Source organism: Mustelus asterias, chromosome 1 (genome assembly GCF_964213995.1).
Source record: "Mustelus asterias chromosome 1, sMusAst1.hap1.1, whole genome shotgun sequence".
NCBI classification, from domain to species: domain Eukaryota; kingdom Metazoa; phylum Chordata; class Chondrichthyes; order Carcharhiniformes; family Triakidae; genus Mustelus; species Mustelus asterias.
In genome coordinates this window covers 201,286,627-201,305,477 of record NC_135801.1, presented here as the reverse complement: position 1 = coordinate 201,305,477, position 18,851 = coordinate 201,286,627, and the positions used below count along the sequence as shown (strand labels likewise).

Genomic DNA, 18,851 nt, shown 5'->3' with positions numbered 1-18,851 from the left:
CCAATCAACCTAACCCGCACATCTTTGGACTGTGGGAGGAAACCGGACCACCCGGAGGAAACCCACGCAGACACGAGGAGAATGTGCAAACTCCACACAGACAGTGACCCGAGCCGGGAATCGAACCCGGGACCCTGGAGCTGTGAAGCAGCAGTGCTAACCACTGTGCTAACATTCATTGAATATTTTCTTGTTAAATTACTCCTTCCAAAGTGAATCACCTCACACTTTTCAGGGTTAAATTCCATCTGCCACTTATCCGCCCATTTGACCATCTCGTCTCTCTTCCTGTAACCCAAGACTGTAGCCTCACTGTTAACCATTGAAGCAAACGCACTCCGGACCTCCAGTCCCACCAAGCCCCGTGGCCTCCACTGTTCTTACTCTGCGCGATGTTTATCTCAGTCTCAATTTTCCCCCTGTCTCTCTGCACTTACTGGCCTGCTGTTCCGGGAGTTAGACTGAGCACAGTAAGAAGTCTCACAACACCAGGTTCAAGTCCAACAGGTTCATTTGGTCGCAAAAGCCACAAGCTTTCGGAGCGCTGCTCCTTCGTCAGGTGAGTGGGAATTCTGTTCACAAACAGGGCATATAAAGACACAAACTCAATTTACAAAATAATGGTTGGAATGCAGTCTTTACAGGTAACCAAGTCTTAAAGGTACAGACAATGTGAGTGGAGAGAGGGTTAAGCACAGGTTAAAGAGATGTGTATTGTCTCTGTTCGGACTGTTAGTGAGATTTTGAAGCCCAGGTAAGGCATGGGGGTTAAAAAATAGTGTGACATGAACCCAAGATCCCGGTTTAGGCCGTCCTCATGTGTGCGGAACTTGACTATCAGTCTCTGCTCAGCGACTCTGCGCTGTCACGTGTCGTGAAGGCTGCCTTGGAGAACGCTTACCCGAAGATCAGAGGCTGAATGTCCGTGACTGCTGAAGTGCTCCCCAATAGGAAGAGAACACTCCTGCCTGGTGATTGTCGAGAGGTGTTCATTCAGCCATTGTCGTAGCGTCTGCATGGTCTCCTCAATGTACCATGCCTCGGGACATCCTTTCCTGCAGCGTATCAGGTAGACAACGTTGGCTGAGTTGCAAGAGTAGGTACCGTGTACCTGGTAGATGGTGTTCTCACGTGAGATGATGGCATCCGTGTCGATGATCCGGCACGTCTTGCAGAGGTTGCTGTGGCAGGGTTGTGTGGTGTCATGGTCACTGTTCTCCTGAAGGCTGGGTAGTTTGCTGTGGACAATGGTCTGTTTGAGGTTGTGCGGTTGTTTGAAGGCAAGAAGTGGGGGTGTGGGGATGGCCTTGGCGAGATGTTTGCCTGCATCGATGACATGTTGAAGGCTCCGGAGGAGATGTCGCAGCTTCTCCGCTCCAGGGAAGTACTGGACGACGAAGGGTACTCTGTCCACCTTGTCCCGTGTTTGTCTTCTGAGGAGGTCGGTGCGGTTTTTCGCTGTGGCGCGTCGGAACTGAGTCGAGCACCATATCCTGTTCTGATGACACCAAGATTGGTGGAGTAGTGGATGAGGTGGAGGGCTGTTGTAGGCTGCAAAGAGACATAGATAGGATGCAAAGCTGGGCTGAAAAATGGCAAATGGAGTTTAACCCTGATAAATGTGAGGTGATTCATTTTGGTAGGACGAATTTAAATGTGGATTACAGGGTCAAAGGTAGGGTTCTGAAGACTGTGGAGGAACAGAGAGATCTTGGGGTTCATATCCACAGATCTCTAAAGGTTGCCACTCAAGTGGATAGAGCTGTGAAGAAGGCCTATAGTGTGTTAGCTTTTATTAACAGGGGGTTGGAGTTTAAGAGCCGTGGGGTTATGCTGCAACTGTACAGGACCTTGGTGAGACCACATTTGGAGTATTGTGTGCAGTTCTGGTCACCTCACTATAGGAAGGATGTGGAAGCGCTGGAAAGAGTGCAGAGGTGATTTACCAGGATGCTGCCTGGTTTGGAGGGTAGGTCTTATGAGGAAAGGTTGCGGGAGCTAGGGCTGTTCTCTCTGGAGCGGAGGAGGCTGAGGGGAGACTTAATAGAGGTTTATAAAATGATGAAGGGGATAGATAGAGTGAACGTTCAAAGACTATTTCCTCGGGTGGATGGAGCTATTACAAGGGGGCATAACTGTAGGGTTCGTGGTGGGAGATACAGGAAGGATATCAGAGGTAGGTTCTTTACGCAGAGAGTGGTTGGGGCGTGGAATGGACTGCCTGCAGTGATAGTGGAGTCAGACACTTGAGGAACATTTAAGCGGTTATTGGATAGGCACTTGGAGCACACCAGGATGATAGGGAGTGGGATAGCTTGATCTTGGTTTCAGATAAAGCTCAGCACAACATCGTGGGCCGAAGGGCCTGTTCTGTGCTGTACTGTTCTATGTTCTATGTTCTTATGAGGGCATCTTTCAGCATCTGGAGATCTCCTCATCTGAGCAGATCCTGTGTATGCAGAGGGCTTGTCCGTAGGGGATGGCTTCTTTAACGTGTTTAAGGTGTAGGGTGGAAGCTGGAGAAGTGGAGCATCGTGAGGTTATCCGTGGGCTTAGAAACATAGAAACATAGAAAAACTACAGCACAAACAGGCCCTTCGGCCCCACAAGTTGTGCCGAACACATCCCTACCTTCTCGACCTACCTATAACCCTCCATCCTATTAAGCTCCATGTACTCATCCAGGAGTCTCTTAAAAGACCCTATTGAGTTTGCCTCCACCACCCTGACGGCAGCCGATTCCACTCGCCCACCACCCTCTGTGTGAAAAACTTACCCCTAACATTTCCCCTGTACCTACCCCCCATCACCCTAAACCTGTGTCCTCTCGTAGCAGACATTTCCACCCTGGGAAAAAGCCTCTGAGAGTCCACCCGATCTATGCCTCTCAACATCTTATACACCTCTATTAGGTCTCCTCTCATCCTTCGTCTCTCCAAGGAGAAAAGACCGATCTCCCTCAGCCTATACTCATAAGGCATGCCACTCAATCCAGGCAACATCCTTGTAAATTTCCTCTGCACCCTTTCAATCTTTTCCACATCCTTCCTATAGTGAGGCGACCAGAACTGAGCACAGTACTCCAAGTGGGGTCTGACGAGGGTCTTACATAGCTGCATCATTATCCCCGGACTCCTAAACGCAATCCCTCGATTGATAAAGGCCAGCACACCATACGCCTTCTTAACCACCTCCTCCACCTGCGGGGCCGATTTTAGAGTCCTATGGAGCCGGACCCCAAGGTCCTTCTGGTCCTCTACCGTACTAAGAGTCTTTCCCTTAATATTGTACTCCTTCATCCCATTTGTCCTACCAAAATGGACCACGACGCATTTATCTGGGTTGAAGTCCAAAACATAGATGATTTGGAGTTGAGGACCAAGTGTAGTATGTCAGAATTTGCAGATGACACTAAGATGAGTGGCAGAGCAAAGTGTGCAGAGGACACTGAAAGTCTGCAAAGGGATATAGATAATCTAAGTGAGTGGGCGAGGGTCTGGCAGATGGAGTACAATGTTGGTAAATGTGAGGCCATCCATTTTGGTAGGAATAACAGCAAAATGGACTATTATTTAAATGGTAAAAATTTGCAGCATGCTGCTGTGCAGAGGGACCCGGGTGTCCTTGTGCAGGAATCTCGAGTTGGTTTGCAGGTGCAGCAGGTAATTAAGAAGGCAAATGGAATTTTGTCCTTCATTGCGAGAGGGATGGAGTTTAAAAACAGCGAGATTATGTTGCAGCTGTATAAGGTGCTGGTGAGGCCACACCTGGAGTACTGTGTACAGTTTTGGTCTCCTTACTTGAGAAAGGATATACTGGCACTGGAGGGGGTGCAGAGGAGATTCACTAGGTTGATTCCGGAGTTGAGAGGGTTGGCTTATGAGGAGAGACTGAGTAGGCTGGGGCTATACCCATTGGAATTCAGAAGAATGAAGGGAGATCTTATAGAAACATATAAGATGATGAAGGGAATAGATAAGATAGAAGCAGGGAAGTTGTTTCCACTGGCGGGTGAAACTAGAACTAGGGAGCATGGCCTCAAAATAAGGGGAAGCAGATTTAGGACTGAGTTGAGGAGGAACTTCTTCACACAAAGGGTTGTGAATCTGTGGAATTCCCTGCCCAGTGAAGCAGTTGAGGCTACCTCATTGAATGTTTTTGAGGGAAGGATAGATAAATTTTTGAACAGTAAAGGAATTAAGGGTTATGGTGAGCGGGCGGGTAAGTGGAGCTGAGTCCACAAAAAGATCAGCCATGATCTTAATGAATGGCGGAACAGGCTCGAGGGGCCAGATGACCTACTCCTGCTCCTAGTTCTTATGTTCTTAAGATCCCGGTTGAGGCCATCCTCATATGTGCGGAACTTGGCGATCCAGTTTTTGCTCAGCGATTCTGCGTTGTCGTGTGTCGTGAAGGCCGCCTTGGAGACGCCTTGAACATAAGGACGGCCTCAACCGGAATCTTGGGTTCATGTCACACTATCTGTAACTCCCATGACTTGCCTGGGCTTGCAAAATCTTACTAACTGTCCTGGCTGGAGACAATACACATCTGTGCTTAACCCTCTCTCCACTCACTTTACAAGATAATAGTTGGAAGGCGAGTCTGTACCTTTAAGACTTGATTGCCTGAAAAGACTCGCATTCCAACTATGATCTTGTGTCTCAAGATGCCCTGTTTGTGAACAGAAGTTCCGATGAGACAGGGGGGTGTTGGTAGGGTACGGGAACCGTGGTGCACGAAGGTTGTGATGAACCTGGTGAATAAGAAAAGAGAGGCGTACAGAAGGTTCAGAGAGCTCGGAGGTGTTAAGGATTTAGAGGAGTATACGGGATGTAGGAAGGAGCTTAAGAAGGAAATTAGGAGAGCGAGAAGGGGTCATGAGAAGACCTTGGCGGGTAAGATTAAGGAGAATCCCAAGGCTTTCTACAAATATGTCAAGAGTGAAAGGATGAGATGTGAAGGCATAGGACCCTTAAAAGGTGAAGGGGGAAAAGTTTGTGCGGAACCGTTAGAAATGGCGGAGGTGCTAAATGAATACTTTACCTCGGTATTCACGGTGGAAAGGGATCTGGGTGGTTGTACTGCTGGTTTGCGGTGGACAGAAAGGATCGAGCATGTGGACATAAAGAAAGAGGATGTGTTGGAACTATTGAATGGCATCAAGGTTGGTAAGTCGCCGGGACCGGATGGGATGTACCCCAGGTTACTGTGGGAGGCGAGGGAGGAGATTGCGGAGCCTTTGGCGATGATCTTTGCATCGTCGATGGAGACGGGAGAGGTTCCGGAGGATTGGAGGATTGCAGATGTGGTTCCTATATTCAAGAAAGGGAACAGGGACAGCCCGGGAAATTACCGACCGGTGAGTCTAACCTCAGTGGTTGGTAAGTTGATGGAGAGGATCCTGAGAGACAGGATTTATGATCATCTAGAGAAGTTTAGTATGATCAAAAGTAGTCAGCACGGCTTTGTCAAGGGCAGGTCGTGCCTTACGAGCCTGGTTGAGTTCTTTGAAAATGTGACCAAACACATTGACGAAGGAAGAGCGGTGGATGTGGTCTATATGGACTTCAGCAAGGCGTTCGATAAGGTCCCCCATGCAAGACTTCTTGAGAAAGTGAGAGGGCATGGGATCCAAGGGGCTGTTGCCTTGTGGATCCAGAACTGGCTTGCCTGCAGAAGGCAGAGAGTGGCTGTGGAGGGGTCTTTCTCTGCATGGAGGTCAGTGACCAGTGGAGTGCCCCAGGGATCTGTTCTGGGACCCTTGCTGTTTGTCATTTTCATAAATGACCTGGATGAGGAAGTGGAGGGATGGGTTGGTAAGTTTGCTGACGACACCAAGGTAGGTGGTGTTGTGGATAGTTTGGAGGGATGTCAGAAGTTGCAGCGAGACATAGATAGAATGCAAGAATGGGCGGAGAAGTGGCAGATGGACTTCAACCCGGATAAGTGTGTAGTGATCCATTTTGGCAGATCCAATGGGATGAAGCAGCAGTATAATATGAAGGGTACCATTCTTAGCAGTGTAGAGGATCAGAAGGACCTTGGGGTCCGGGTCCATAGGAATCTTAAATCGGCCTCGCAGGTGGAGGATGCGGTCAAGAAGGCGTACGGCGTACTAGCCTTCATTAATCGAGGGATTGAGTTTAGGAGTCGGGAGATAATGCTGCAGCTTTATAGGACCCTGGTTAGACCCCACTTGGAGTACTGCGCGCAGTTCTGGTCACCTCATTACAGGAAAGATGTTGAAGCCATTGAAAGGGTGCAGAGGAGATTTACAAGGATGTTGCCTGGATTGGGGGGCATGCCTTATGAGGATAGGTTGAGGGAGCTTGGTCTCTTCTCCCTGGAGAGACGAAGGATGAGAGGTGACCTGATAGAGGTTTACAAGATGTTGAGAGGTCTGGATAGGGTAGACTCTCAGAGGCTATTTCCAAGGGCTGAAATGGTTGCTACGAGAGGACACAGGTTTAAGGTGCTGGGGGGTAGGTACAGAGGAGATGTCAGGGGTAAGTTTTTCACTCAGAGGGTGGTGGGTGAGTGGAATCGGCTGACGTCGGTGGTGGTGGAGGCAAACTCGTTGGGGTCTTTTAAGAGACTTCTGGATGAGTACATGGGATTTAATGGGATTGAGGGCTATAGATAGGCCTAGAGGTAGGGATATGATCAGCGCAACTTGTGGGCCGAAGGGCCTGTTTGTGCTGTGGCTTTCTATGTTCTATGTTCTAGAAGTCCCATTCACCTGATGAAGGGACAGTGCTCCGAAAGCGAGTGGCTGTGAATCATAGAAAAAAACTACAGCACAATACAAAGTTGAACATGTCCCTATCTTAGCGATTACTAGGCTTACCTATAACCCTCTATCTTACTAAGTTCCATGTACTTATCTAAAGGTCTCTTAAAAGACCCTATCGAATCCGCCTCCACTACCGTTGCTGGCAGCCCATTCCACGCACCCACCACCCTCTGATTGAAAAACTTACCCCTGACATCTCCTCTGTACCTACTCCCCAGCGCCTTAAACCTGTGTCCTCTTGTGGCAGCCATTTCAGCCCGAGGAAAAAGCCTCTGACTATCCACTTGATCAATACCTCTCAACATCTTATACACCTTTATCAGGTCACCCCTCATCCTTCATCTCTCCAAGGAGAAAAGGCCGAGCTCACTCAGCCTATCCTCATAAGGCATGCTCCCCAACCCAGGCAACATCCTTGTAAATCTCCTCTGCACCCTTTCTATGGCTTCCACATCCTTCCTGTAATGAGGCGACCAGAACTGAGCACAGTACTCCAAGTGTGGTCTGACCAGGGTCTTATATAGCTGCAACATTATCTCACGACTCCTAAACTCAATTCCTCGATTGATGAAGGCCAGTACACCATACGCTTTCTTAACCACAGCCTCAACCTGCACAGCTGCTTTGAGCGTCCTATGAACCCGGACCCCAAGATCCTTCTGATCTTCCACTCTGCCAAGAGTCCTACCATTAATATTATATTCCGCCATCCTATTTGACCTGCCAAAATGAACCACCTCACACTTATCTGGGTTGAACTCCATCTGCCACTTCTCCGCCAGTCTTGCATCCTATCAATGTCTCGCTGCAACTTCTGACATCCCTCCACACTACCCACAACACCTCCAACCTTTGTGTCATCAGCAAACTTACCAACCCATCCCTCCACTTCCTCATCCAGGTCATTTATAAAAATCACAAAGAGTAAGGGTCCCAGAATGGATCCCTGGGGCACTCCACTGGTGACCGACCTCCATGCAGAATATGACCCATCTATAACCACTCTTTGCCTTCTGTGGGCAAGCCAGTTCTGGATCCACAAAGCAATGTCCCCTTGGATCCCATGCCCCCTCACTTTCTCAATAAGCCTTGCATGGGGCACCTTATCAAATGCCTTGCTGAAGTCCATATATACTACATCTACTGCTCTTCCTTCATCAATGTGTTTAGTCACATCCTCAAAAAATTCAATCAGGCTCATAATGCATGATCTGCCTTTGACAAAGCCATGCTGAGTATTCTTAATCATATTATACCTCTCCAAATGTTCATAAATCCTGCCTCTCAGGATCTTACCCGTCAACTTACCAACCACTGAGGTTAGACTCACCGGTCTATAATTTCCAGGGCTATCTCTACTCCCTTTCTTGAATAAAGGAACAACATCCGCAATCCTCCAATCCTCCGGAACCTCTCCCGTCTCCATTGATGATGCAAAGATCATCGCCAGAGGCTCAGCAATCTCCTCTCTCGCCTCCCACAGTAGCCTGGGGTGCATCTCATCCGGTCCCGGCGACCTATCTAACTTGATGCTTTTCAAAAGCTCCAACACACCCTCTTTCTTAATATCTACATGCTCAAGCTTTTCAGTCCGCTGCAAGTCGGCAGTACAACCACCAAGATCCTTTTCCATAGTGAATACTGAAGTAAAGTATTCATTAAGTACCTCTGCTATTTCTTCCGGTTCCATACAAACTTTCCCACCGTCACACTTGATAGGTCCTATTCTTTCACGTCTTATCCTCTTGCTCTTCACATACTTGTAGAATGCCTTGGGGTTTTCCTTAATCCTGCCTGCCAAGGCCTTCTCATGACCCCTTCTGACTCTCCTGATTTCCTTCTTAAGATCCTTCCTATTAGCCGTATACAAAGCCCTGTACAAAGAACAAAGAACAGTACAGCACAGGAAACAGGCCCTTCGGCCCTCCAAGCCTGTGCCGCTCATTGGTCCAACTAGACCATTCGTTTGTATCTCTCCATTCCCAGACTGCTCATGTGACTATCCAGGTAAGTCTTAAACGATGTCAGCGTGCCTGCCTCCACCACCCTACTTGGCAGCGCATTCCAGGCCCCCACCACTCTCTGTGTAAAAAACGTCCCTCTGATATCTGAGTTATACTTCGCCCCTCTCACCTTGAGCCCGTGACCCCTCGTGATCGTCACCTCCGACCTGGGAAAAAGCTTCCCACTGTTCACCCTATCTATACCCTTCATAATTTTGTACACCTCTATTAGGTCTCCCCTCATTCTCCGTCTTTCCAGGGAGAACAACCCCAGTTTACCCAATCCCTCCTCACAGCTAAGACCCTCCATACCAGGCAACATCCTGGTAAACCTTCTCTGCACTCTCTCTAAAGCCTCCACGTCCTTCTGGTAGTGCGGCGACCAGAACTGGACGCAGTACTCCAAATGTGGCGTAACCAGCGTTCTATACAGCTGCATCATCAGACTCCAGCTTTTATACTCTATACCCCGTCCTATAAAGGCAAGCATACCATATGCCTTCTTCACCACCTTCTCCACCTGTGTTGCCACCTTCAAGGATTTGTGGACTTGCACACCTAGGTCCCTCTGTGTTTCTATACTCCTGATGACTCTGCCATTTATTGTATAACTCCCCCCTACATTAGTTCTTTCAAAATGCATCACTTCGCATTTATCTGGATTAAATTCCATCTGCCACCTCTCCGCCCAATTTTCCAGTCTATCTATATCCTGCTGTATTGCCCGACAATGTTCATTGCTATCCGCAAGTCCAGCCATCTTCGTGTCAGAGAACATAGAACATAGAACAGTACAGCACAGAACAGGCCCTTCGGCCCACGATGTTGTGCCGAGCTTTATCTGAAACTTGCTGATAACACCAGTTACACCTTCTTCCAAATCATTTATATAAATCACAAATAGCAGAGGTCCCAGTACAGAGCCCTGCGGAACACCACTGGTCACAGACCTCCAGCTGGAAAAAGACCCTTCGACTCTTCTAGATCTCTAACATTACTGAGCTCCCTGAACCTTTTGTGCTACCAAGAACATAAGAACATAAGAACATACGAAATAGGAGCAGGAGTAGGCCATCTAGCCCCTCGAGCCTGCCCCGCCATTCAATAAGATCATGGCTGATCTGACGTGGATCAGTACCACTTACCCGCCTGATCCCCATAACCCTTAATTCCCTTACCGATCAGGAATCCATCCATCCGCGCTTTAAACATATTCAGCGAGGTAGCCTCCACCACCTCAGTGGGCAGAGAATTCCAGAGATTCACCACCCTCTGGAGACATAAGTCTCCTTCTTCCTCTTCACAAGAGATTCAACCTCCTTAGTAACCCACGGTTCCCTCACACGTCTGCTTCCTCCCTGCCTGACAGGTACATATTTATCAAGGACGCGTAGTAGCTGTTCCTTGAACAAGTTCCACATTACAATTGTGCCCATCCCCTGCAGTTTCCTTCCCCAACCTATGCCGGCTAAATCTCGCCTAATCGCATCATAATTTCCTCTCCCCCAGCTATAACTCTTGCCCTTCGGTATATACCTATCCCTTTCCATTGCTAAGGTAAACGTAATCGAATTGTGGTCACTGTCACCAAAGTGTTCACCTACCTCCAAATCTAACACCTGGCCTGGTTCATTACCCAGTACCAAATCCAATGTGGCCTCGCCTCTTGTTGGTCTATCTACATACTGCGTCAGGAAGCCTTCCTGCACACACTGACACCTCTGACATCTCCACATCACGGTTAGACCGAGTTCAGGGAGTAATTGGATTGCACTGTGCTGTGTAGCTGGTAAATGATTGGTCCTTTAACTGTGTGTTTGATTGACAGCCAGCTATACAGCGCCGGTTACCTGGAAAGACATTATCAACAGGATGGTACACCAGTGACCATGACTCCAAATGACACGGTGAGTGCTGATTGGTGAGGATGAGGAGGACGGGGAGGCGGGGCATCGGTTGGGGCATCGAGTTTAAGAACTAGGAGCAGGAGTCGGCCACCTGGCCCCTCGAGCCTGCTCCACCATTCAATAAGATCATGGCTGATCTTTTTGTGGACTCAGCTGCACTTACCCGCTCGCTCACCATAACCCTTAATTCATTTACTGTTCAAAACTTTATCTATCCTTCCCTCAAAAACATTCAATGAGGTAGCTTCAACTGCTTCACTGGGCAGGGAATCCCACAGATTCACAACCCTTTGTGTGAAGAAGTTCCTCCTCAACTCAGTCCTAAATCGGCTTCCCCGAGGAGGCTATGCCGGCTAGTTCCAGTTTCACCTCCCAGTAGAAACAACTTCCCTGCTTCTATCTTATCTATTCCCTTCATAATCTTATATGTTTCCATAAGATCTCCCCTCATTCTTCTGAATTCCACTGAGTATAGCCCCAGTCTACTCAGTCTCTCTTCTTATGCCAGCCCTCTCAACTCCGGAATCAACCTAGTGAATCTCCTCTGCACCCCCTCCAGTGTCAGTATATCCTTTCTCAAGTAAGGAGACCAAAACTGTACACAGTACTCCAGGTGTGGCCTCACCAGCACCTCCTTCGGTTGGAGCAGCAGTTGAAAGCACTGAGGAGCATGAAGATGGTGGAAAGCCATCTATTAACGATAGAGGGTTGGCAGCAGGAGAAATACTTAATACAATTAATGTTACCAGAGAGGCAGTGCTGGGTAGACTAATGGGACTGAAGGTGGACAAGTCCCCGGGTCCGGATGGAATGCATCCCAGGGTATTGAAAGAAATATCAGAGGTAATAGTGGATGCGTTAGTGATTATTTATCAAAACTCATTGCATTCTGGGGTAGTGCCGGTTGATTGGAAAATGGCTAATGTTACGCCGCTGTTTAAAAAAGGAAGGAGACAAAAGGCGGGTAACTATAGGCCGGTCAGCTTAACGTCTGTAGTAGGGAAAATGCTGGAATCCATTATTAAAGAGGAGATAGCAGGGCATCTGGATAGAAATGGCTCGATCAATCAGACGCAGCATGGATTCATGAGGGGAAAGTCATGCTTGACGAACATGTTGGATTTCTATGAAGATGTGACTAGGGCGGTTGATGGAGGAGAACCGGTGGATGCGGTGTTTTTGGATTTCCAAAAGGCGTTTGATAAGGTGCCCCATAAAAGGCTGCTGAAGAAGATTAGGGCACACGGAGTTGGGGGTAGTGTGTTAAAGTGGATTGGGGACTGGCTAACCGACAGGAAGCAAAGAGTCGGAATAAATGGGTGTTTTTCCGGTTGGAGGAAGGTAACTAGTGGCGTGCTGCAGGGATCGGTACTCGGGCCGCAACTATTTACTATTTATATAGATGATCTGGAGGAGGGGACGGAGTGTAGGGTAACGAAGTTTGCAGACGACACAAAGATAAGTGGAAAGGTGAATCGTGTGGAGGACAGAGAAGATCTGCAGAGAGATTTGGACAGGCTGAGTGAGTGGGCGAGGATATGGCAAATGGAGTATAACGTTGATAAATGCGAGGTTATACACTTTGGAGGAAATAATAACAAATGGGATTACTATCTCAATGGAAACAAATTAAAACATGCTACCGTGCAAAGGGACCTGGGGGTCCTTGTGCATGAGACGCAAAAGCCCAGTCTGCAGGTACAACAGGTGATCAAGAAGGCAAATGGGATGTTGGCCTATATTGCGAGGGGGATAGAATATAAAAGCAGGGATGTCTTGATGCACCTGTACAGGGCACTGGTGAGGCCGCAGCTGGAATACTGTGTGCAGTATTGGTCCCCTTATATGAGGAAGGATATATTGGCATTGGAGGGAGTGCAGAGAAGGTTCACCAGGTTGATACCGGAGATGAGGGGTTTGGATTATGAGGAAAGGCTGAGGAGATTGGGTTTGTACTCGTTGGAGTTTAGAAGGATGAGGGGGGATCTTATGGAGACTTATAAGATAATGCGGGGGCTGGATAGGGTGGAGGCGGAGAGATTCTTTCCACTTAGTAAGGAAGTTAAAACTAGAGGACACAGCCTCAAAATAAAGGGGGGTCGGTTTAAGACAGAGTTGAGGAGGAACTTCTTCTCCCAGAGGGTGGTGAATCTCTGGAATTCTCTGCCCACTGAGGTGGTGGAGGCTACCTCGCTGAATATGTTTAAAGCGCGGATGGATGGATTCCTGATCGGTAAGGGAATTAAGGGTTATGGGGATCAGGCGGGTAAGTGGTACTGATCCACGTCAGATCAGCCATGATCTTATTGAATGGCGGGGCAGGCTCGAGGGGCTAGATGGCCTACTCCTGCTCCTATTTCTTATGTTCTTATGTTCTTAAAGCATCATAGATCGAAGCTTTAGAGGGTGGTGAGTGTCTAGAACAAGCTGCCAGAGGTAGTAGTAGAGGCGGGTACAATTTTATCTTTTAAAAAGCATTTAGAGAGTTACATGGGTCAGATGGGTACAGAGGGATATGGGGCAAATGCGGGCAATTGGGATTAGTTTAGGGGTTTTTTAAAAAAAGGACGGCATGGACATGTTGGGCCGAACGGCCTGTTTCCATGCTGCAAACCTCTATGACTACTACCTCTGGCAGCTTGTTCTAGACACTCACCACCCTCTGTGTGAAAAAATTGCCCCTCTGGACACTTTTGTATCTCTCCCCTCTCACCTTGAACCTATGCCCTCTAGTTTTAGACTCCCCTACCTTTGGGAAAAGATATTGACTATCTAGCTGACCTGTGCCCCTCATTATTTTATAGACCTCTATCAGGTCGGGGGGATCAATTGGGCCAGTGGGCTGAGGGGGTCAGCCTCCTACGCTCCAGAGAAAAAAGTCCCAGTCTATTCAGCCTCTCCTTATAACTCAATCCATCAAGTCCCGGTCGCATCCTAGTAAATCTTTTCTGCACTCTGACAGTGTGGCACTCCCTCAACACTGATCCTGTGACAGTGCGGCACTCCTTCAGTTGCCCTTGAGAAGGTGATGTTGAGCTGCCTTCTTGAATCGCTGCAGTCCATGTTTTGTGGGTTGACCCACAATGCCGTTAGGGAGGGAATTCCAGGATTTTGACCCAGTGACAGTGAAGGAACGGCGATATATTTCCAGTCAGGATGGTGAGTGGTTTGGAGGGGAACTTGCAGGTGGTGGTGTTCCCATGTGTCTGCTGTCCTTGTCCTTCTCGATGGAAGTGGTCGTGGGTTTGGAAGGTGCTGTCTAAGGATCTTTGGTGAATTGCTGCAGTGCATCTTGTAGATAGTACACACTGCTGCTACTGAGCGTCGGTGGGGGAGGGATTGAATGTTTGTAGATGAGGTGCCAATCAAGCGGGGCTGCTTTGTCCTGGATGGTGTTGTTGGAGCTGCACCCATCCAGGCAAGTGGGGAGTATTCATAGAATCACACAACACAAAGGAGGTCCTTCGACCCATCAAGTCCACACCAACACATTAGAAACACCTGACCTGCCCACCTAGTCCCACTGGCCAGCACCCGGTCCATAGCCCTGAATCTTATGATGCGCCATGTGCTCATCCAGGTACTTTTTAAAGGATGTGAGGCATCCCGCCTCCACCACCCTCCCAGGCAGCGCATTCCGGACCCTCACCTTCTGGGTAAAAAGGTTTTTCCTCAAATCCCCCCTAAACCTCCTGCCACTCACTTTTAACTTGTGTCCTCTCATGACTGACCCTTCAACTAACGTGAACAGCTGCTCCTCATCCACCCTGTCCATGCCCCTCATAATCCTGAGCATTTCAATCAGGTCACCCCTTCAGTCTTCTCTGCTCCAGAGAAAACAACCCAAGCCTATCCAACCTCTCTTCATAACTGAAACGCTCCGTCCCAGGCAGCATCCTGGTGAATCTCCTCCGCACCCCCTCTAGTGCGATCACGTCCTTCCACTGCAAATATCTACAAGGAAAGTAGAAAAAAACTTAAGCAAGGAGTAAGGAGGGCAAAAAGGGGTCACGAAAACCATTGGCCAGCAGGATTAAGGAAAATCCCAAGGCTTTTTACACAGATATAAAGAGCAAGAGGGTAGCCAGGGAGAGGGTTGGCCCACTCAAGGACAAGGGAGGGAATCTATGTGTGGAGCCAGAGGAAATGGGCGAGGTATTAAATGAGTACTTTGCGTCAGTATTCACCAAAGAGACGGACTTGGTGGATGATGAGTCTGGGAAAGGGTGTGTAGATAGTTTGAGTCATGTTGAGATCAAAAGGAGGAGGTATTGGGGTTCTTGAGAAACATTAAGGTAGACAAGTCCCCAGGGCCTGATGGGATATACCCCAGAATACTGAGAGAGGCAAGGGAGGAAATTGCTGGGGCCTTGAGAGAAATCTTTGTATCCTCACTGGCTACAGGGGAGGTCCAGTAAGAGGTTTAACAACACCAGGTTAAAGTCCAACAGGTTTGTTTGGTAGCAAAAGCCACACAAGCTTTCGGAGCTTGTTGGAACTGGCACCAAAGAACAAAGAACAATACAGCACAGGAAACAGGCCCTTCGGCCCTCCAAGCCTGTGCCGCTCCTTGGTCCAACTAGACCAATCGTTTGTATCCCTCCATTCCCAGACTGCTCATGTGACTATCCAGGTAAGTCTTAAACGATGTCAGTGTGGCTGCCTCCACCACCCTACTTGGCAGCGCATTCCAGGCCCCCACCACCCTCTGTGTAAAAAACATCCCTCTAATATCTGAGTTATACTTCGCCCCTCTCACCTTGAGCCCGTGACCCCTCGTGATCGTCACTTCTGATCTGGGAAAAAGCTTCCCACCGTTCACCCTATTTATCCCCTTCATAATCTTGTACAGCTCTATTAGATCTCCCCTCATTCTCCGTCTTTCCAGGGAGAACAACCCCAGTTTACCCAATCTCTCCTCATAGCTAAGACCCTCCATACCAGGCAACATCCTGGTAAACCTTCTCTGCACTCTCTCTAACGCCTCCACGTCCTTCTGGTAGTGCGGCGACCAGAACTGGACGCAGTACTCCAAATGTGGCCTAACCAGCGTTCTATACAGCTGCATCATCAGACTCCAGCTTTTATACTCTATACCCCGTCCTATAAAGGCAAGCATACCATATGCCTTCTTCACCACCTTCTCCACCTGTGTTGCCACCTTCAAGGATTTGTGGACTTGCACACCTAGGTCCCTCTGTGTTTCTATACTCCTGATGACTCTGCCATTTATTGTATAACTCCTCCCTACATTATTTCTTCCAAAATGCATCACTTCGCATTTATCCGGATTAAACTCCATCTGCCACCTCTCTGCCCAATTTTCCAGCCTGTCTATATCCTGCTGTATTGCCCGACAATGCTCTTCGCTATCCTCAAGTCCAGCCATCTTCGTGTCATCTGCAAACTTGCTGATTACACCAGTTACACCTTCTTCCAAATCATTTGTATATATAACAAATGGCAGAAGCTGCCAGTTTCCAGATGCAATTTTACATCTCATCCGCTTCATCCTGGACCACAATATCTTCACCTTCAACAACCAGTTCTTCATCCAGACACACCGAATAGCCATGGGGACCAAATTCGCACCTCAATATGCCAACATCTTCATGCACATGTTCGAACAAGACTTCTTCACCGCACGGGACCTTCAACCGATGCTATACACTAGATACATCGATGACATTTTCTTCCTTTGGACTCATGGTGAACAATCACTGAAACAACTCTATGATGACATCAACAAGTTCCATCCCACCATCAGACTCACCATGGACTACTCTCCGGAATCGGTTGCATTCTTGGACACACGCATCTCCATTAAGGACGGTCACCTCAGCACCTCACTGTACCGCAAGCCCACGGATAACCTCACGATGCTCCACTTCTCCAGCTTCCACCCGAAACACGCTAAAGAAGCCATCCCCTACGGACAAGCCCTCCGAATACACAGGATCTGCTCGGATGAGGAGGATCGCAACAGACACCTCCAGACGCTGAAAGATGCCCTCATAAGAACAGGATATGGCGCTCGACTCATCGATCAACAGTTCCAACGCGCCACAGCGAAAAACAGCACCGACCTCCTCAGAAGACAAACGCGGGACACGGTGGACAGAGTACCCTTCGTTGTCCAGTACTTCCCCGGAGCGGAGAAGCTACGGCATCTCCTCCGGAGCCTTCAACATGTCATTGATGAAGACGAACAGCTCGCCAAGGCCATCCCCACACCCCCACTTCTTGCCTTCAAACAACCGCACAACCTCAAACAGACCATTGTCCGCAGCAAACTACCCAGCCTTCAGGAGAACAGTGACCACGACACCACACAACCCTGCCACAGCAACCTCTGCAAGACGTGCCGGATCATCGACACAGATGCCGTCATCTCACGTGAGAACACCATCTACCAGCTACACGGTACATACTCTTGCAACTCGGCCAACGTTGTCTACCTGATACGCTGCAGGAAAGGATGTCCCGAGGCATGGTACATTGGGGAAACCATGCAGACGCTGCGACAACGGATGAATGAACACCGCTCGACAATCACCAGGCAAGACTGTTCTCTTCCTGTTGGGGAGCACTTCAGCGGTCACGGGCATTCGGCCTCTGATATTCGGGTAAGCGTTCTCCAAGGTGGCCTTCGCGACACTCGACAGCGCAGAGTCGCTGAGCAGAAACTGATAGCCAAGTTCCGCACCCACGAGGACGGCCTCAACCGGGATATTGGGTTCATGTCACACTATTTGTCACCCCCACAGTTGCCTGGACCTGCAGAGTTTCACTGGCTGTCTTGTCTGGAGACAATACACATCTTTTTAGCCTGTCTTGATGCTCTCTCCACTCACGTTGTTTTATTTCTTAAAGACTTGATTAGCTGTAAGTATTCGCATTCCAACCATTATTCTGTAAATTGAGTCTGTGTCTTTATATGCTCTGTTTGTGAACAGAATTCCCACTCGCCTGAAGAAGGGGCTTAGAGCTCCGAAAGCTTGTGTGGCTTTTGCTACCAAATAAACCTGTTGGACTTTAACCTGGTGTTGTTAAACTTCTTACTGTGTTTACCCCAGTCCAATGCCGGCATCTCCACATCATACAGGGGAGGTCCCAGAGGATTGGAGAATAGCCAATGTTGTTCCTTTGTTTAAGAAGGGTAGCAAGAATTATCCAGGTAATTACAGGCCGGTGAGCCTTACATCAGTGGTAGGGAAATTATTGGAGAGGATTCTTCGAGACAGGATTTACTCCCACTTGGAAATAAGTGGACGTATTAGTGAGAGGCAACATGGTTTTGTGAAGGGGAGGTCGTGTCTCACGAACTTGATCGAGTTTTTCGAGGAAGTGATGAAGATGATTGATGAGGGTAGGGCAGTGGATGTTGTCTACATGGACTTCAGTCAGACCTTTGACAAGATCTCTCATGGCAGACTGGTGCAGAAGGTGAAGTCGCATGGGATCAGAGGTGAGCTGGCAAGGTGGATACAAAACTGGCTCCGTCAGAGAAGACAGAAGGTAGCAGTGGAAGGGTGCATTTCTGAATGGAGGGCTGGGACAAGTGGTGTTCCTCAGGGATCAGTGCTGGGACCTTTGCTGTTTGTGATATATAAAAATGATTTGGAGGAAAATGAAACTGTATTGACTAGTAAGTTTGCGGACAACACAAAGGTTGGTGGATTTGCGGATAGCGATGAGGACCATCAGAGGATACAGCATGATATAGATCAGTTGGAGACTTGGGCGGAGAGATGGCATATGGAGTTTAATCCGGACAAATGTGAGGTAATGCATTTTGGAAGGTCTAAGACAGATAGGAAATATACAGTAAATGGCAGAACCCTTGAGAGTATTGATAGGTAGAGGGATCTGAATGTACAGGTACACAGGTCACTGAAAGTGGCAACGCAGGCGGAGAAGGTAGTCAAGAAGGCATACGGCATGCTTGCCTTCATTGGCCGGGGTATTGAGTTTAAAAATTGGCAAGTCATGTTTGAGCTTTATAGAACCTTAGTTAGGCCGCACTTGGAATATAGTGTTCAATTCTGGTCGCCAAACGACCAGAAGGATGTGGAGGCTTTGGAACATAGAACATAGAACAGTACAGCACAGAACAGGCCCTTCGGCCCACGATGTTGTGCCGAG

The 18,851-nt window shown here is 48.5% G+C and overlaps 1 protein-coding gene across 1 annotated transcript in view; it reads left to right on the top strand.

Annotated features, from left to right (window-relative positions):
• LOC144505674 (disintegrin and metalloproteinase domain-containing protein 33-like) overlaps positions 1 to 18,851 on the top strand; it is a 178,135-nt gene that overhangs the window by 140,197 nt on the left and 19,087 nt on the right. Inside the window, exon 4 of the mRNA XM_078231835.1 lies at positions 10,628 to 10,706. Coding sequence (XP_078087961.1) covers positions 10,628 to 10,706 — 79 coding nt within the window. The remainder of the gene's footprint in view (positions 1 to 10,627; positions 10,707 to 18,851) is intronic.